Raw genomic sequence first — 14015 nt, 5'->3', positions numbered from 1 at the left:
AAACGAATTAAATTGTTTTTTTATGCTCTGTAACTAGTAAACAGAACCGCGTCCTTTGTATGCCCTGTGTTTAGAATAATAACTAAACTGACACGTAACGTATCGGTACATTAATTGCCTTACCTGTATCTTATCGATAAAAGTCGCTTACTTATAATGGATTGGATCGTCGAGTTATCCGTTTCAGGATCTACTCGAGTTTGAAGAGGAACTTGGAAAGTTGCATCTGTGCCAACTTAAAGTGGTCACGGTTATCTCTTCAGATTGTAATAAGGATGTTTTATAGAATTTCAACATTCCAGAATTAAATATTTATTTCGGTGAAGAGTAATTCACAAGTTACTTTATTGTTATAGTTGTAAAATAGTAACACTCGAGTTTCTACAAATATTTGCATATTATATTTTTTATGGAATGTTTGGATGTTTATCCAATTTTTGATAACATGTAATCAGTCTTCACAGTCATCCTATTCCATTAATGACTACTATCTATAACTTATGAGGATTTTTAGTAAGAGAAAATTTATTAAATTTTTGTAATCTAGCTGGAAATTATAAAATATCGGTATGGAGTATTAATACAGCCTATTGTTTAGTGTTGCCAAAGATGGTCTATCAAGACCCATCGTATTTAGTTTAATCCATTGTCGCAAGTATGAATATGCATTTTCCAGCTCAAACTTTACAGTAATAATATGTTGACGACGAAACGTACATACTCAATTTTCAAACTGAACACTGGTGACTGTTTTGATACCTTATTACAAATACACTCACGTTTCGTTATTTGATGTTTGCTAAATGTGACAGATAATAATAATTTTTTATTTAAACAATTTTTAAAAATTATGTGACATTTTAAAATACATACTTTCTAAATACAAAATATATTTTACAATTTATGTGATGAATTTTGTTTACATTGAATATTATGAACTTTTAAATTTGTTACTTTCAAAAGCTAATATTGTTTTATATTGAATATTTGACGAATTAAGTGCACATTACATTAATGTTGTAGGGATGATGATAATTGTTCTTAGCGTGTTCTGTCTTGAAGTACAGTGTTCAGCAGTGTTGAAGTACATGTTCCTGACATCCTGTCAGGACTCGCTATCTTGAGACATGTAATCATCATAGAGTGGCTAACGAGAGACAGTGACTCAAACTTTGTCCATATTCCAATCATAAATGTATAAATTACTTGTACCTAACAAATCTGCAGGTCTGTAAATCGACTAGGTACTAAACTTTGAAAACAGTTAACAGTTAAAATGCTGATTATTTAAAGTTCTTTAATTGTATTATATTTAATGTATTATACTGAATGTGTGTGAGGTTCACAGAGAACTTGTACTATCTCAAAGTCAAACGCCTTAGACAGTGCAGTTAGCGGACCTCCCAAAGACAACTCTATGTACATTATATCTAAAGAAAAATACTTATGGATTCCTTTCTTAACTCCAATCTAACTGCTGGTCTGTACTGACAATGAACGGAGCAGTGCCCCTGCGTCGTAAGACACCTGTCGCTGTCAACGTATTAACCAAGATTGCACTACTGTTCGGCCAATGATTATGTTAGGAACAAATAGCAATTTACCGTAAGTTATGAGTTGATACCACAAGAGTCTCCTAGTCATTTTGCAATTTTGAAGAGGATTGCACAGCTTTAGTATCATATCAGCCATTCTGTAGCATTATCATAGGTAACTGGTTACTGAAAGCTACTAGATCCAATAGCATGAAGTTTGTTTAGAAAATGTTACTTCGCTTAAATATTATTTTAATAAAGATTTCTGAAGTTATTGCATAAGTTACTGAAGAAAAAATAACTTTTTGAACTAAAAAAATATAACTACCTTAATAATAAAAAATATATTTTTCGCGATTTCATTGAAAACTGAACAAAATAATCATAATAAAACCTTAAGTTGAAATCTCAATTAAAGCAATCCTGCAGTCACTGTAAAAAACGTTCATTTGTATCATACATTGCTGATTCAACATAGGAACAGAGCGTGCGCACGGATCTTTAAAATTGCAATCTTAAAATAGGATCTCTCCACATGACAAAGGCCGTCAAACACGCCAGCGCAAAGCTTGAATTGCGTTTGTCGCTTAAAACCAGTTTTGGATCGATAACAGGTGACCGAAAACAGCGAATTTGAGACAATGTTCTCATAAGGGCTTTTTTTCATAAGTTTTAAGAACCGCAGTTTGCGATGGATGAAAAATCTTTTATTATACTAATTTCTCATCATACACAGTAGAATGGTTAATGCAACCATGAGTTCTATAAAGAGAGCACATTTCATTTGTTCAGATACTACCATATACTTAGTTATTACATATAGTGATTCTTTTGAAACGATTACATAAAGAAAACAATAATTCCAAAATATTGTTTCGAATGGACAGCCTTCGTACGAGTCATATAGCTGAAATACTATACACAAAGTTACCGTTGTAGAATCTTGTTTGATTTACTTCCCTCACACAATTACTTTTCAATTGTAAAAATATATAAAGTAAGCTCTCTCCACACAATACGCTGAAGTTTATTCACAGATACATCGACGCCAAGATTGTGTGAACTAGTATTTTGAAAGAGCTCCATTTCACTCAGTGTCTGGTGAAGACATCAACAAAACACGAGAAAATCTCTCCAAAGCTGCAATCTACGACTGGAAAGGCTATATTCTCCTATCCCTCCTTTTCACATTTTATTTACATCCACATAGCTTATCACTGTTTTATTTAAATTAGAATAAAATCTCTATAATGTAAATAGAAAATAGGTAAACTGCCAGTTATATAATATTATGTCATAGGGATGCGGATTTTATATAAAGGAAAGAACTGTTTAGCCAAACCAGAAAGCTAACGCTAATGCTAACGATAGAAACTTCCAACAAAGCTATAGCTTTGTTTTTGAATGAGAAAATTTCATTCTATATATAGAATGAAATTTCTTCATACAAAAATACAAAATATATTTAAAATAACACGTCACTGCAATTTATTTCAAAGATGTGATGTTTGTTGACAGCTTTACATTTTAATATTGAATTTATCTACATATTTTGTAATATTAAATATTAGCACTTGGCTAATTTTAATCTTCCGTCTGTTTTTTTTGTTATTAAACAAATTTAAATTTTTGTGGTAGTTACTTTATTATTTTAGAATAAATATTCCTTCATTACTGTATTTATATTTGTCACCTTATTATCCGCCTTACGAATGTTTTCCACCGTTATATGTTACTAAATCAGAACACTGCATTAGGAAGATTTAAATCTATCCTCTTCTTCTGGAGATGAACCGTTTGTACTGTAAATCATATTTTCTTAAAAGTTATACTTACTGTAAAATGTAAATTATTGGTTCCGGTCAATCTATAAATATGAATTTTATATCTTAACTAAGAGATAAACATAATTTTCTAAAAAGATACACTCATATACAGAGAGACAGAAATTCAAGGTAGATACGACTACATACGTGTTTACATAATTTGAAAATATACAGGGTGGTTATAAATTATTGTACACAATTTAAGATTGAATAAATAAATAACCAAGCAACTTAAAAACATGGAAATTGTTTTATTAAATAGCAAATTTAAAACAGTTTTATTACCAATGAAGGACAAAAAGATTACTGTTACTCATACTTTTACAAGGAAACGAAACTAATTCCACGTGCTCTCCGAGGTTTGCACGCAAAGTTTGTAGTCTAAATTCAACCTCACACCATGTGTTTCTGAGCATTGCTGGAGTTATGCTTCCAATAACCTCTCGAACTCTATTCTTGAGTTCCTCAATAATATCTTGAACTTTTTTGGCGAAGACTCTGTACTTGACATAGCCCCACAAAAAAAAGTCTAAGGGTGTAATGTCTGGGGAACGTGGAGGCCAAGTAATTGGACCATCCCGTCCAATCCAACGACCAGGAAACGTGTCATTTAGGTAGTCACGTATTATCTTACCCCAGTGTGGAGGGGCACCATTTTGCTGCCAGTAAACATTTGGTTGTCTATGCTCAATTTGCGGTATTGCAAAAAGTTCAAGCATGTCGAGGTATACCTCTTTAGTGACTGTCGGTTCTGCGAAGAAAAAGGGTCCTATCACTTCATCTATAGCCAATGCACACCAAACGTTTTTTTTTAGGTCTGTCTCTTTCTTGTTTCGAACATTATGAGGATTTTCGGTACCCCAAATCCTACAATTGTGTCTATTCACCTTACCAGAAATATGAAAGGTTGCTTCATCAGAAAAAATTACTTTTTTCAAGAAATTGCTTTCTCCAATGTTTATTGTTTGTTCTTCGAGGTCAAGTAATCTAACAGCAAAATCGTAGCGTCGAGGTTTATCGTTAGGTTTTAGTTTATGTAATAACTGAATATTGTATGGATGGAGCTTAAGGTGTTTGTGCAAAATTTTTAAGACTGTTGATCGAGGTAATCGTAATTCCAAACTTGCACGCCGAGTAGACTTACCAAGGCTCCTCGTAAACAATTCTCTTACTTGATCAACAATAGCTTCAGAAACTGGAGGTCTACCAGCACCTTTTCTATGTTGGACACTTCCCGTCTGTTCGAACTGCCTATACCAGCGTTTTATAGAATTGTTACTCGGAGAATTGCGTCCATACTCTAAACGAAACCTTCTTTGAACAGTTATTACAGATCTGCTTTCATGAAACCAAAGAACACACCTTGCTTTTTCTTGCACACTAGCCATTTTGATACTGAGGTTAGTTTAGTGTTTGTTTAGTCAACTGTAATTAACAGCTGGTGTGGGAAGATCCATTTTTGACCAGCTGACTATGTCACAACACAAGTCATTAAGAAGAATCATACCTTACACCCACAGTTTAAGTGACATTTTTACTTTCTTTTTATAACTACTTTTTATAATTATTGTAATGTGTACAATTATTAATTTTCAGTCAATATATAAAACTGTTTTAAATTTACAATTTAATAAAACAATTCCTATGTTTTTAAGTTGATTGGTTATTTATTTATTCAATCTTAAAATGTGTACAATAATTTATAACCACCCTGTATATCTTACGGATACTATTTTAAAGTAAACCTCTACATAAAACTGTTAATTCTTAACCTGCTGCTAACGTGAGAAACTCAGAGTTGAAATAATATCAGATAATGTTTACACGTCCACATTAAGGTTGTCATTAAAATACGCTTGTCCCGGGGCTGAGCTCGACAGTTGGTCCCGTTTGTTTTTGGTGTTTAAACCGCCAAACAACACACGACTCATGCGGGCATGTTTTGTGGACAAGTTATAATTAAATAGCTGGATGCTGCAATAATACTGTTTCAAATTTTTTTGCACTAGCACGTTGGTTTTAGCTTTAAGTTGTAATCAATTCAACGACAAATTAAACACTATCCACAAACTTTACAACCATACGTTTTTATAACGAGTATAAATCATCACAAAAATTAAGGTAATATTAATTTGTTTTAAACATTTTATATACGAATCAGCTGATATGAACTTGGTAAATGGGTTGAAAACTACTACTTGAGCATTGAGAACGTATTATCAATATTTTAGTACTTAGCTGTTTAAAATAAAGATAATTACTTTCATAAGATTAACATGGAATCTTACGAAGCTCCATATTCGGGTATATTTAAAATCAATAAAACGCACATTGAAGGTGTAGGCTTACAATTGGTAACACACCTTTATTAATAAATGAGTTGCTAGGTTTCTTTTTAGTGTTTATATTTATCCAAAACTATAATAAGATTTCCATTCACAAGTCAAATGTCATTTTTACGCCTAAAACTATTTTAATTCATGTCACAGGTCTAGTACGCGTTACTATATGAATGATGTATTCCTTTTCCTTCCTGCATACAATATGCGTGTTGTGTGAGCGAAGTACGCCTTTTTGGTAATACATTTGAAAGGAGACTAATATGTATTTACCGGCATGACTTGTCTAGCTATCCATTGTTGCACCTCCCCAGGGATATCTGAGCACTTAACTGACTTATCTGCCCGAATGCCCAATAATCTGATTAGGCAGTCAAGTTCTGAGACTCCGAGTCCGGATGTCGTCAAAGGCTTAACTACAAACTTGTAAATGGAACGAGATCCAGCGCCTGTAGCTTCTCTCTCTATATATATCTTTCTTATTCTCAATGATTGCTCCATTCTCTTTTCAAATCCTGCTTTAGACCTTAAAAACAAGAAGCGTAGTTCTGATATTTTACATATAATTGCAGTAAATCTAAAATACTTAAAAAAAGAAAAATATCACGTTTCAATATTGCAATACAGCATTTTATTCTAATATTTTAAAGTTTAGTGCCATTTATACTAACATAATAAAAATTGTAATTTTATATTAAATAAATCTTCTAATTACGCGCTGGTTTACATAGTTGGACACGTGCTAAGGAAACAGCCAGGTACTGACTGTATCATTAAAGAATTGTTTTTGTTTACATACAGAATTTACGGTTATCAAACGATTGTGTTAAAAAAATAAAAAATAACTTGTTTATGCAAATATATTTAATGTTGAAAACAATAGAAACTTTTCAAATTTAAGATGTTAGGTTTTGCTGTTTGGAATATTGTAATGGACGCCTATGTCAGTTATTAAGGGAAGGAAAATATCAAAAAGTGCCAAAGAAAGAGGTTTTAAAATTATTTTGTTTCATATTTCTTAATACAAAAAAGCTTACCGGAAATTTTTCGTGGTGAAGATTAAGAATCCGTTTGACACGGAGGGTATCGTTACAGCGTATAGCTCTTTCTAGCAGCGCAGCGTCAGTTGACAGGTCCCCTGAAGAGGCGTAACTAGAACATAAGAAACATGGAAATTAGGTGTTATCTCTCAAATATATTTAGTCTGGAATTTAATTAGAAATTAACAGAAGGACATAAGTTAGCATAATATATGCATGACGTTGTAAGTAATGACCATACTAACCTAGGTAAGTGGTTGTTACACTATTGAATAATAAAAAAATAAATGATAAATATAGAGTGATATCCGTCATATTACAGGATATAGAGTTTTATTATTTTTCACTCTTCTGATTGACTCGCCTGGTTTCTGAAATATTATCTGGGTAACCTTTTAAGAGTATCTAGTTTTACCTTTCGATTTACGGCAACTCTCACGTGGAAGTCATCCATAATGGAATAGGTATAAGACATTGAACTTTGGGTTTGAGTGAGATATAGCGCAGGTTCAAATACTGTCTGTAACCGTAGCATTATTGATCAGTACTATCGACCATAAAAATGTATAATTCTCCTCCTTATTCTGTTTGATAAGATCCCCGCGCAGGCAAACAGCCTATCTTAAAATAAATAAGTCAAATACTTAATACAAATCTTTGCGTTCCAACAAATGTATAACTATTCATTTTTATTATCATTGATGTAACTTTAAAATATGTATGCAAAGTTTCCCACAAAATAAATTTAGAACACTTTTGAATCAATTGAAGTCTATTTAATCATTAACATAATTGAATCATTTTGACTATGCATATTTTCTCTAATAAAAATTTTGAACAATACACACAAAACATGTTTTTTTATCTGAGCAATTATTAAATTCATAGACCTTATATAATACTGTATTTACCAGTTGTGGGGACCATAAAATAATTTAGTATCAATAAAATTGTACGTGGTATTTACCGTATTACTCTAACAGATACAGACCAAGTCTGGTTTGAGAATAATTGTTACACATCTCAGTAATAAATCTGTTCGCCACCTACATTGAAAACAGCTTTGATGATGTTTTTGCTTGGTTTTAAACATGGTACTTAAAATACTTCAAATCAATTTTATGTTACGTTTTGCTCAATCTTCTTTATCACATCAGGTGCCATTTAATCTTCATAAAAGATTTTGGCTATTATGCTAAAAACTATTGTAGATTATATTATATTATAGATTAAAACTATAAAGTGCATTTTAAAGTTTTGTGCTATAACCATAAAAACTTTTAATAAATTTAATCTTTATAAATGCCAAATTTGTTTAATTATTTTAAGGGAGTTCGTTTTACGCCAGTAGCATTTCAATTTAATTAATTTTAGTAAAAGGTATTTGAAAAGGTTTTTATAAACTCTCGAAGCATCGTAACCGTTAGGAAGCCACAACGCTGTTCTTACGATACTGTGAACACCAAGGTTTTTAAAAATCGGAATAAGAAAAATTTATAAACATAAATATATATTTCAAGTATTACTGGTCTTATCGCTGTGTTCTTTCAGATTCGTGTGAACTCTTAGCTGTAAGATCCGTGTTTTAAAATTGGAAGGGTTAGACGAACAGGAATGTTTTGGTGAAAAGTCGTAAACAATGTACATTATATTCATTACGGTCAAGAAGTTTAATAAGGAAACTCTGCTCAGAACCTTATAGAAAACACACAATCGGAAGTTCCACAAGTGCAGTATTTTTCCAAGAAAGAACTCGGTGAATCAAGAGTATGTGAATATACATTCAGAGACTCGCATTCGGAGAACGTAAGTGCTGTTCTTTTCCCGTCCAGTAACGTTATTTTTCCGATTAAATGACCGAATAATTGCTGAAAAGGCAAATATGAGAGTACTTCCTGGATCTACCCAGGTGTAAAATGTAGTTTTTCGCTTATTTTTAATCAGAGCCTTATTCTGCAAGTGTGAACTAATTTTGTTAAAACATTTTGAAAGTGTTATAAAGCAGATTTAATTGAAACAATATATATATATATATATATATATATATATATATATATATATTTCTAACATCAAATATGTAAGCTTAATATGTCAATAACGATATTCGTACTTTTGAATTTTTCAGCTCAACTCTATTGCATTAATTGCATTCGAAATTTACAATTCTCTTATCAGACGAAACCAAAACGGTATTAAGTGTTGGGAGTTGACTCGTGACTGATTAATATTGGTAGCGTTTCATTCTATAATTTATGTGCCAAATGCTGGTCAATCATTGCCGCCTAACTCGACCTCGACATTATTGTGACAGATCAGCAGTGATCGTATACATCTACTAGTTATTTTTTTATTCGGTCAAATTATCTTACTTCAATCCATGTATTGCAACTCATATTACTGATAAGGTTTATTATGTATATAAGCATTAAGTCAATAAAGCTGAAACTTTAATTAGGTATACATTGAACAAACTTTGTTGGAAATATAATACAGTCATTATCCCGGCTCGGCGGATTCCTTTGGGCACGTAAATTAAGCTCCCAGCCACACCCCTCGGAGGTACTGAGATGTAAGTAGTTGGTTATAATCTGAAGTGTATTATAGTGATCTGAACATTATTTTTTAATTTTATGATCCTAAAAATTACAGTAATTAAAGAATTTATTGTATAAAAAACTAAGAGAAACCCCTATGCATAGATCCAAATAAAATGCCAACCGTTTCAATGCATTTAACCAAACATGTACATACGGTAAGAATTTAAATGTTTTGTGTGTGTTTTTTTTCTAATCAACGTAGTTTTCCAGTATGTTAGTTAATAAATAAATCTTGTTCGTCTGTGTAACTTATTGATGAATACATCGTCTACTAGAAATGTCTTGGACCCAGAAATTTTTAAAAATATGAGGATTTCCGCTAACGTAACTGAGCTCAAGGATAAAGTTTGGTTGCTTTTTTGGATCTTAATTTTCAATACCGAGTAGAGCCAAGTGAGGTGGGTGCGAACATGATTTTCCAGTTACTAGTACATAAATACTGCTTCGCGTAAATTAGGAGCCACATTGAGATACCTAATAGTTCTGTTGCAAGAGTGCCTTTGTGCATACAGTTGTGGCGCAACGACGATATCAGTGATGCAGAAATGTTAATTTCTTTCTGTAGTTACCATTTATCAATAATTATAAATATTTCACCGCATTCCCGATGACACCCTCTAGACATTTTTCATTCCAGACACAGAAAATTGTATATGTTGCGTGGATAAGAGTATTATATAAGAGTTTTTGTAATTTACTAGATGAATATAGAAATAATTTGTAACGACTAATAGTTCGTGTAAAGTCATCTATTTGATGGTTATGAAATCTTTGGACAAATCGCATAGAATAGGAATATTAAATGTAAATGTCTCATAATAAACTCCTTCCCATCCTCTTTTTTATTTCATAAAACCTTTCTATAGACCAGTGCCCAGTCTATAAGTACGACCAGAATAAATCTTAAAAGGGATAAATCTCTCCTTAAAAATATCTTATTGATATTTACCAGTTAAAATACAAGTACAGGCGCTTTATGACTTCTATCATAATGCACCTTGCTTGGATCTGATTTTTCTATAGCTTTATCGATCGGAAATTGATTTTCGTATACATTTTATAAGCAAGACGTTATCATACCAATTCGATCGTTTTACATTTACACACAGCATTACCAAGTGGCATTTATCACTTATAAAAGGTTATGTCACTTTATGTTATTCCACTTTTAGCAAGTCAATCTGAAACCCAGCCAAACTTGTTTAAATTTTGATGTTGAAAAATTCCAAAACGCAACCAGTAAGTCTCATGAGACTGTTAAATATATATACTCACCAGGTGAGCTACGCATTGTTGAACACGTCAAAAGGGAGGGTTTAAAATGAAATAACACATAAGTGTGAGACGTCAGAGCTGGAGATGTGTGATAGCAGCACGTCTCCGCTATAAATGTACACCAGTGGGACAAATCCCTCCAAGACAAGTGGAGGGATAACATTGCAATTTGTCTTGCTGGACTGAAAACTTTACCTCAGACGTGGCGCGACGCGACGTCTCCGACGTGTTCAAACATGCTCATGGCAATGTACTCCAAACTGTCTAACGAACAGCAAATGAGAATTATCGGATCTGTCCGATTCGTTTTGTACAGCAACACTACGCAAGTAAAATTTATCTTTAGTTCACAATATTATAAATTTATACACTTCTATTTCTACCCTTTGGGCAAATTGAGAAACAAAAAACTCCAATGTTTTACTAAATCAATGTTAAGAATAAAAATTATATTACTATATTGCTATTGAAGCATTCATATCTAAAGGTTTGTTTAGCCAAGAAAGTTACAAAGGGTGTCTTCCTTAGTAGGACGAGTAGTATATACTAAAACAGATAAAGATCCAATTCACCGATGAGAAGATTGCAAATTGAGATCCTGAATAAGTGCAGGTTGGGAAAAGTAGTTACAAAACTGTGATTAGAGTTATTAGTTGGAGCTGGATAGGGACCAACGGAGCAAGATAACTCTGGAGTTTGCAGAGAGTGTGTGGCGCAAAGCATCCTTTACATACTTTATAGCCCGAGCAATCCCTGACGACTTATTATTCTTTTAACCACTCTCCCAAGGCTTATTACAGATTGCCAATGCGTAGAATGTATAATTTTGCTTGATATTATTGTCTTATGGTACCTGAATAGTAAAAAATAAATCTAGATTAATATTGTTGATGTAATTGTGTACAACTTAACCTCAACTTATTTTACAACTAATAAAAAACCCAAAGATTATTTGCTAGTTAAACCAAAATAATAGTGTACACAAATTGTTTTGTTTTGTATATGAATGGTTTTATAATTCAAAAACAAATAAGCCGTTATGGGGATATTAAGAATTCTTACTTTGGTGTTATAACTGTTTTAATGTCTATGTTTTTAAGTTACTGATTTTTATGTTTAGTTCAATCAGATTATATACATGCCGGACTTCGGATCAGCGTTTTAGGTTTATATGTCAATGCATTAGTCAAAAGATACAATGGAATGAAATTTACCACTTTCAATACGGATGTAAAGATGGCATAGATTTCAACCCTGTAGGTAAGTCATTGACACTTTAGTTTATCAGCCAACTGGAGTGAGAGGCTTTGCTGAACACTCAACCTTAATAGATAATGAGTCATATTATCAGTGATATCAGAGAATTCTCGAAAGTCTTTACTCCAAATCCGTTTGATGTCCTGGAGGATAACCCTATCCAAGATTGCAGAACTGCTATCAGTCATAATGTAAGTATGTTGTTTCAAGAGTGTATCACCCACGTGTTATTGATTTCATTATAAGGTCCTTGAGCATCTACTGAACGGCGAAGTCTGCAGCCTCTCAAGTGTTTTACTGTGGAATAAAAACTGTATGCAATGTCCTGTATAATAACGCTCTGCAAGATTTCCAGCAGAAGTGCTATCATTCATAATGTAAGTATTTTGATCAAGAGTGTATCACCCACGTGTTATTGATTTCATTATAAGGTACTTGAGCATCTACTGAACGGTGAAGTCTGCAGCCTCTCAAGTGTTTTACTGTGTAATAAAAACTGTATGCTATGTCCTGTAGAATAACGCTCTGCAAGATTTCCAGCAGAAGTTCTATCATTCATAATGTAAGTATTTTGATCAAGAGTGTATCACCCACGTGTTATTGATTTCATTATAAGGTACTTGAGCATCTACTGAACGGTGAAGTCTGCAGCCTCTCAAGTGTTTTACTGTGGAATAAAAACTGTATGCTATGTCCTGTAGAATAACGCTCTGCAAGATTTCCAGCAGAAGTGCTATCATTCATAGTGTAAGTATGTTGTTTAAGAGTGTATCACCCACGTGTTATTGATTTCATTATAAGGTACTTGAGCATCTACTGAACGGTGAAGTCTGCAGCCTCTCGAGAGTTTTACTGTGTAACAATACTGGTATCGAATGAAAATAATAGAATTAATGTATAACTTAAAATATTTGAATGGCTATAAAATATGTGAGAGTTAAATGCTATTTAAAGGTGTATAAAATTGCTTTATTCTAAGAGTTGCAATAAAGTTTTCATCACTGGCAATGGTATCTCATTTTTAATTATTACGTGCCAACAACGCATGGACGAGTTTTCATAAATGATAACTATTACAACAAGTGGACACACGTGCAGACACATGGCTATCAGAGACAAAAGAGATGTTTAAACATAAGGTCAGTCCTAAAAACGTTCACAAACGATTTAAAAAAAATGTAGTACCAGATTATTTCATTACCAGATATATTTTAAAATTTGATTACTAAGCAAAATGTTTGAACAAATTGTAGCTGTTCTTTCCTACCAAGAGAGCCTACTGTGTAACGGGACTCGAGGTTCCATAAAGGACGATGCATTTTTAAGGTTTCCCTGAGGCTATAAAGCGTCACTTTATAACAAGGGCTTGATGTAAAACTTGGGAATTTTCTCGGGTGTTTGTGTTTAGCCTTTTTTATATAAATACTTTCGTGGTCTTCAAACGTTATTGAGATACAGATAATATCGACTGAAATGAATTAATCTGTTTAATTTGGACATGTACGTGCACATCAATTTATTTTAGAAGTTTTGTTAGTTATCAGTTATTACAAACATATTTTAAAACTTATTTTGGACATTCGTTTAGTGATATTAAAAACAAATATAATAGGATTTCGGACAGGATTTTGGCCATTTGGTATTTTTAAATGTTATATGTCTTACACTTATTGTTACATACGAGATGTATAACGATGGTAAATGCCCAAAATCATACTGTCATTTCAAATCATGCATCATTAATACAACAAACAAAAATAAACATAACAATTTTTATTATTTATTTATTTTAAAAGTACGAGTGTAATTAATACTCATAAACCTTTCCAAACAAAATCTTCAATATTTATGTGCAACCTCTCACTTCCACATCTGTGCTATATAAATCGTTTTTACACTCAATCTCTTCTCCATTTATTTAAGTTACAAAATTGTCACAGCTGCTAATAAACACTTACACATTCTAAATACTTTGAAGGGGAAGTGAACTCTCTATTTTGCTCTAAGAAGTAGAATTACATATTTAAAAGGGTTCGTTCGTACCTAATTTGCCCTGACGGTGGACAACACCTACGGGCTTTTAAAGTTAATTCACTTACTTTGAGACAGAGAACCGGCTAAACCCCACTGGACATATTTACACAAA

General features: G+C 32.5%; 1 protein-coding gene across 5 annotated transcripts in view; it reads right to left on the bottom strand.

The window, feature by feature from the left end:
- Window positions 1-14015, bottom strand: part of LOC124374291 — a 1063620-nt gene that overhangs the window by 592251 nt on the left and 457354 nt on the right. For all 5 annotated transcript variants that reach the window (XM_046832534.1, XM_046832531.1, XM_046832545.1 and 2 more), the window contains exon 7: window positions 6738-6852. In XM_046832534.1, the coding sequence (XP_046688490.1) occupies window positions 6738-6852 (115 nt within the window). The remainder of the gene's footprint in view (window positions 1-6737; window positions 6853-14015) is intronic.

Source organism: Homalodisca vitripennis, chromosome 1 (genome assembly GCF_021130785.1).
Source record: "Homalodisca vitripennis isolate AUS2020 chromosome 1, UT_GWSS_2.1, whole genome shotgun sequence".
In the NCBI taxonomy this organism is placed as follows: domain Eukaryota; kingdom Metazoa; phylum Arthropoda; class Insecta; order Hemiptera; family Cicadellidae; genus Homalodisca; species Homalodisca vitripennis.
This window is presented reverse-complemented; position numbering and strand designations above follow the sequence as displayed.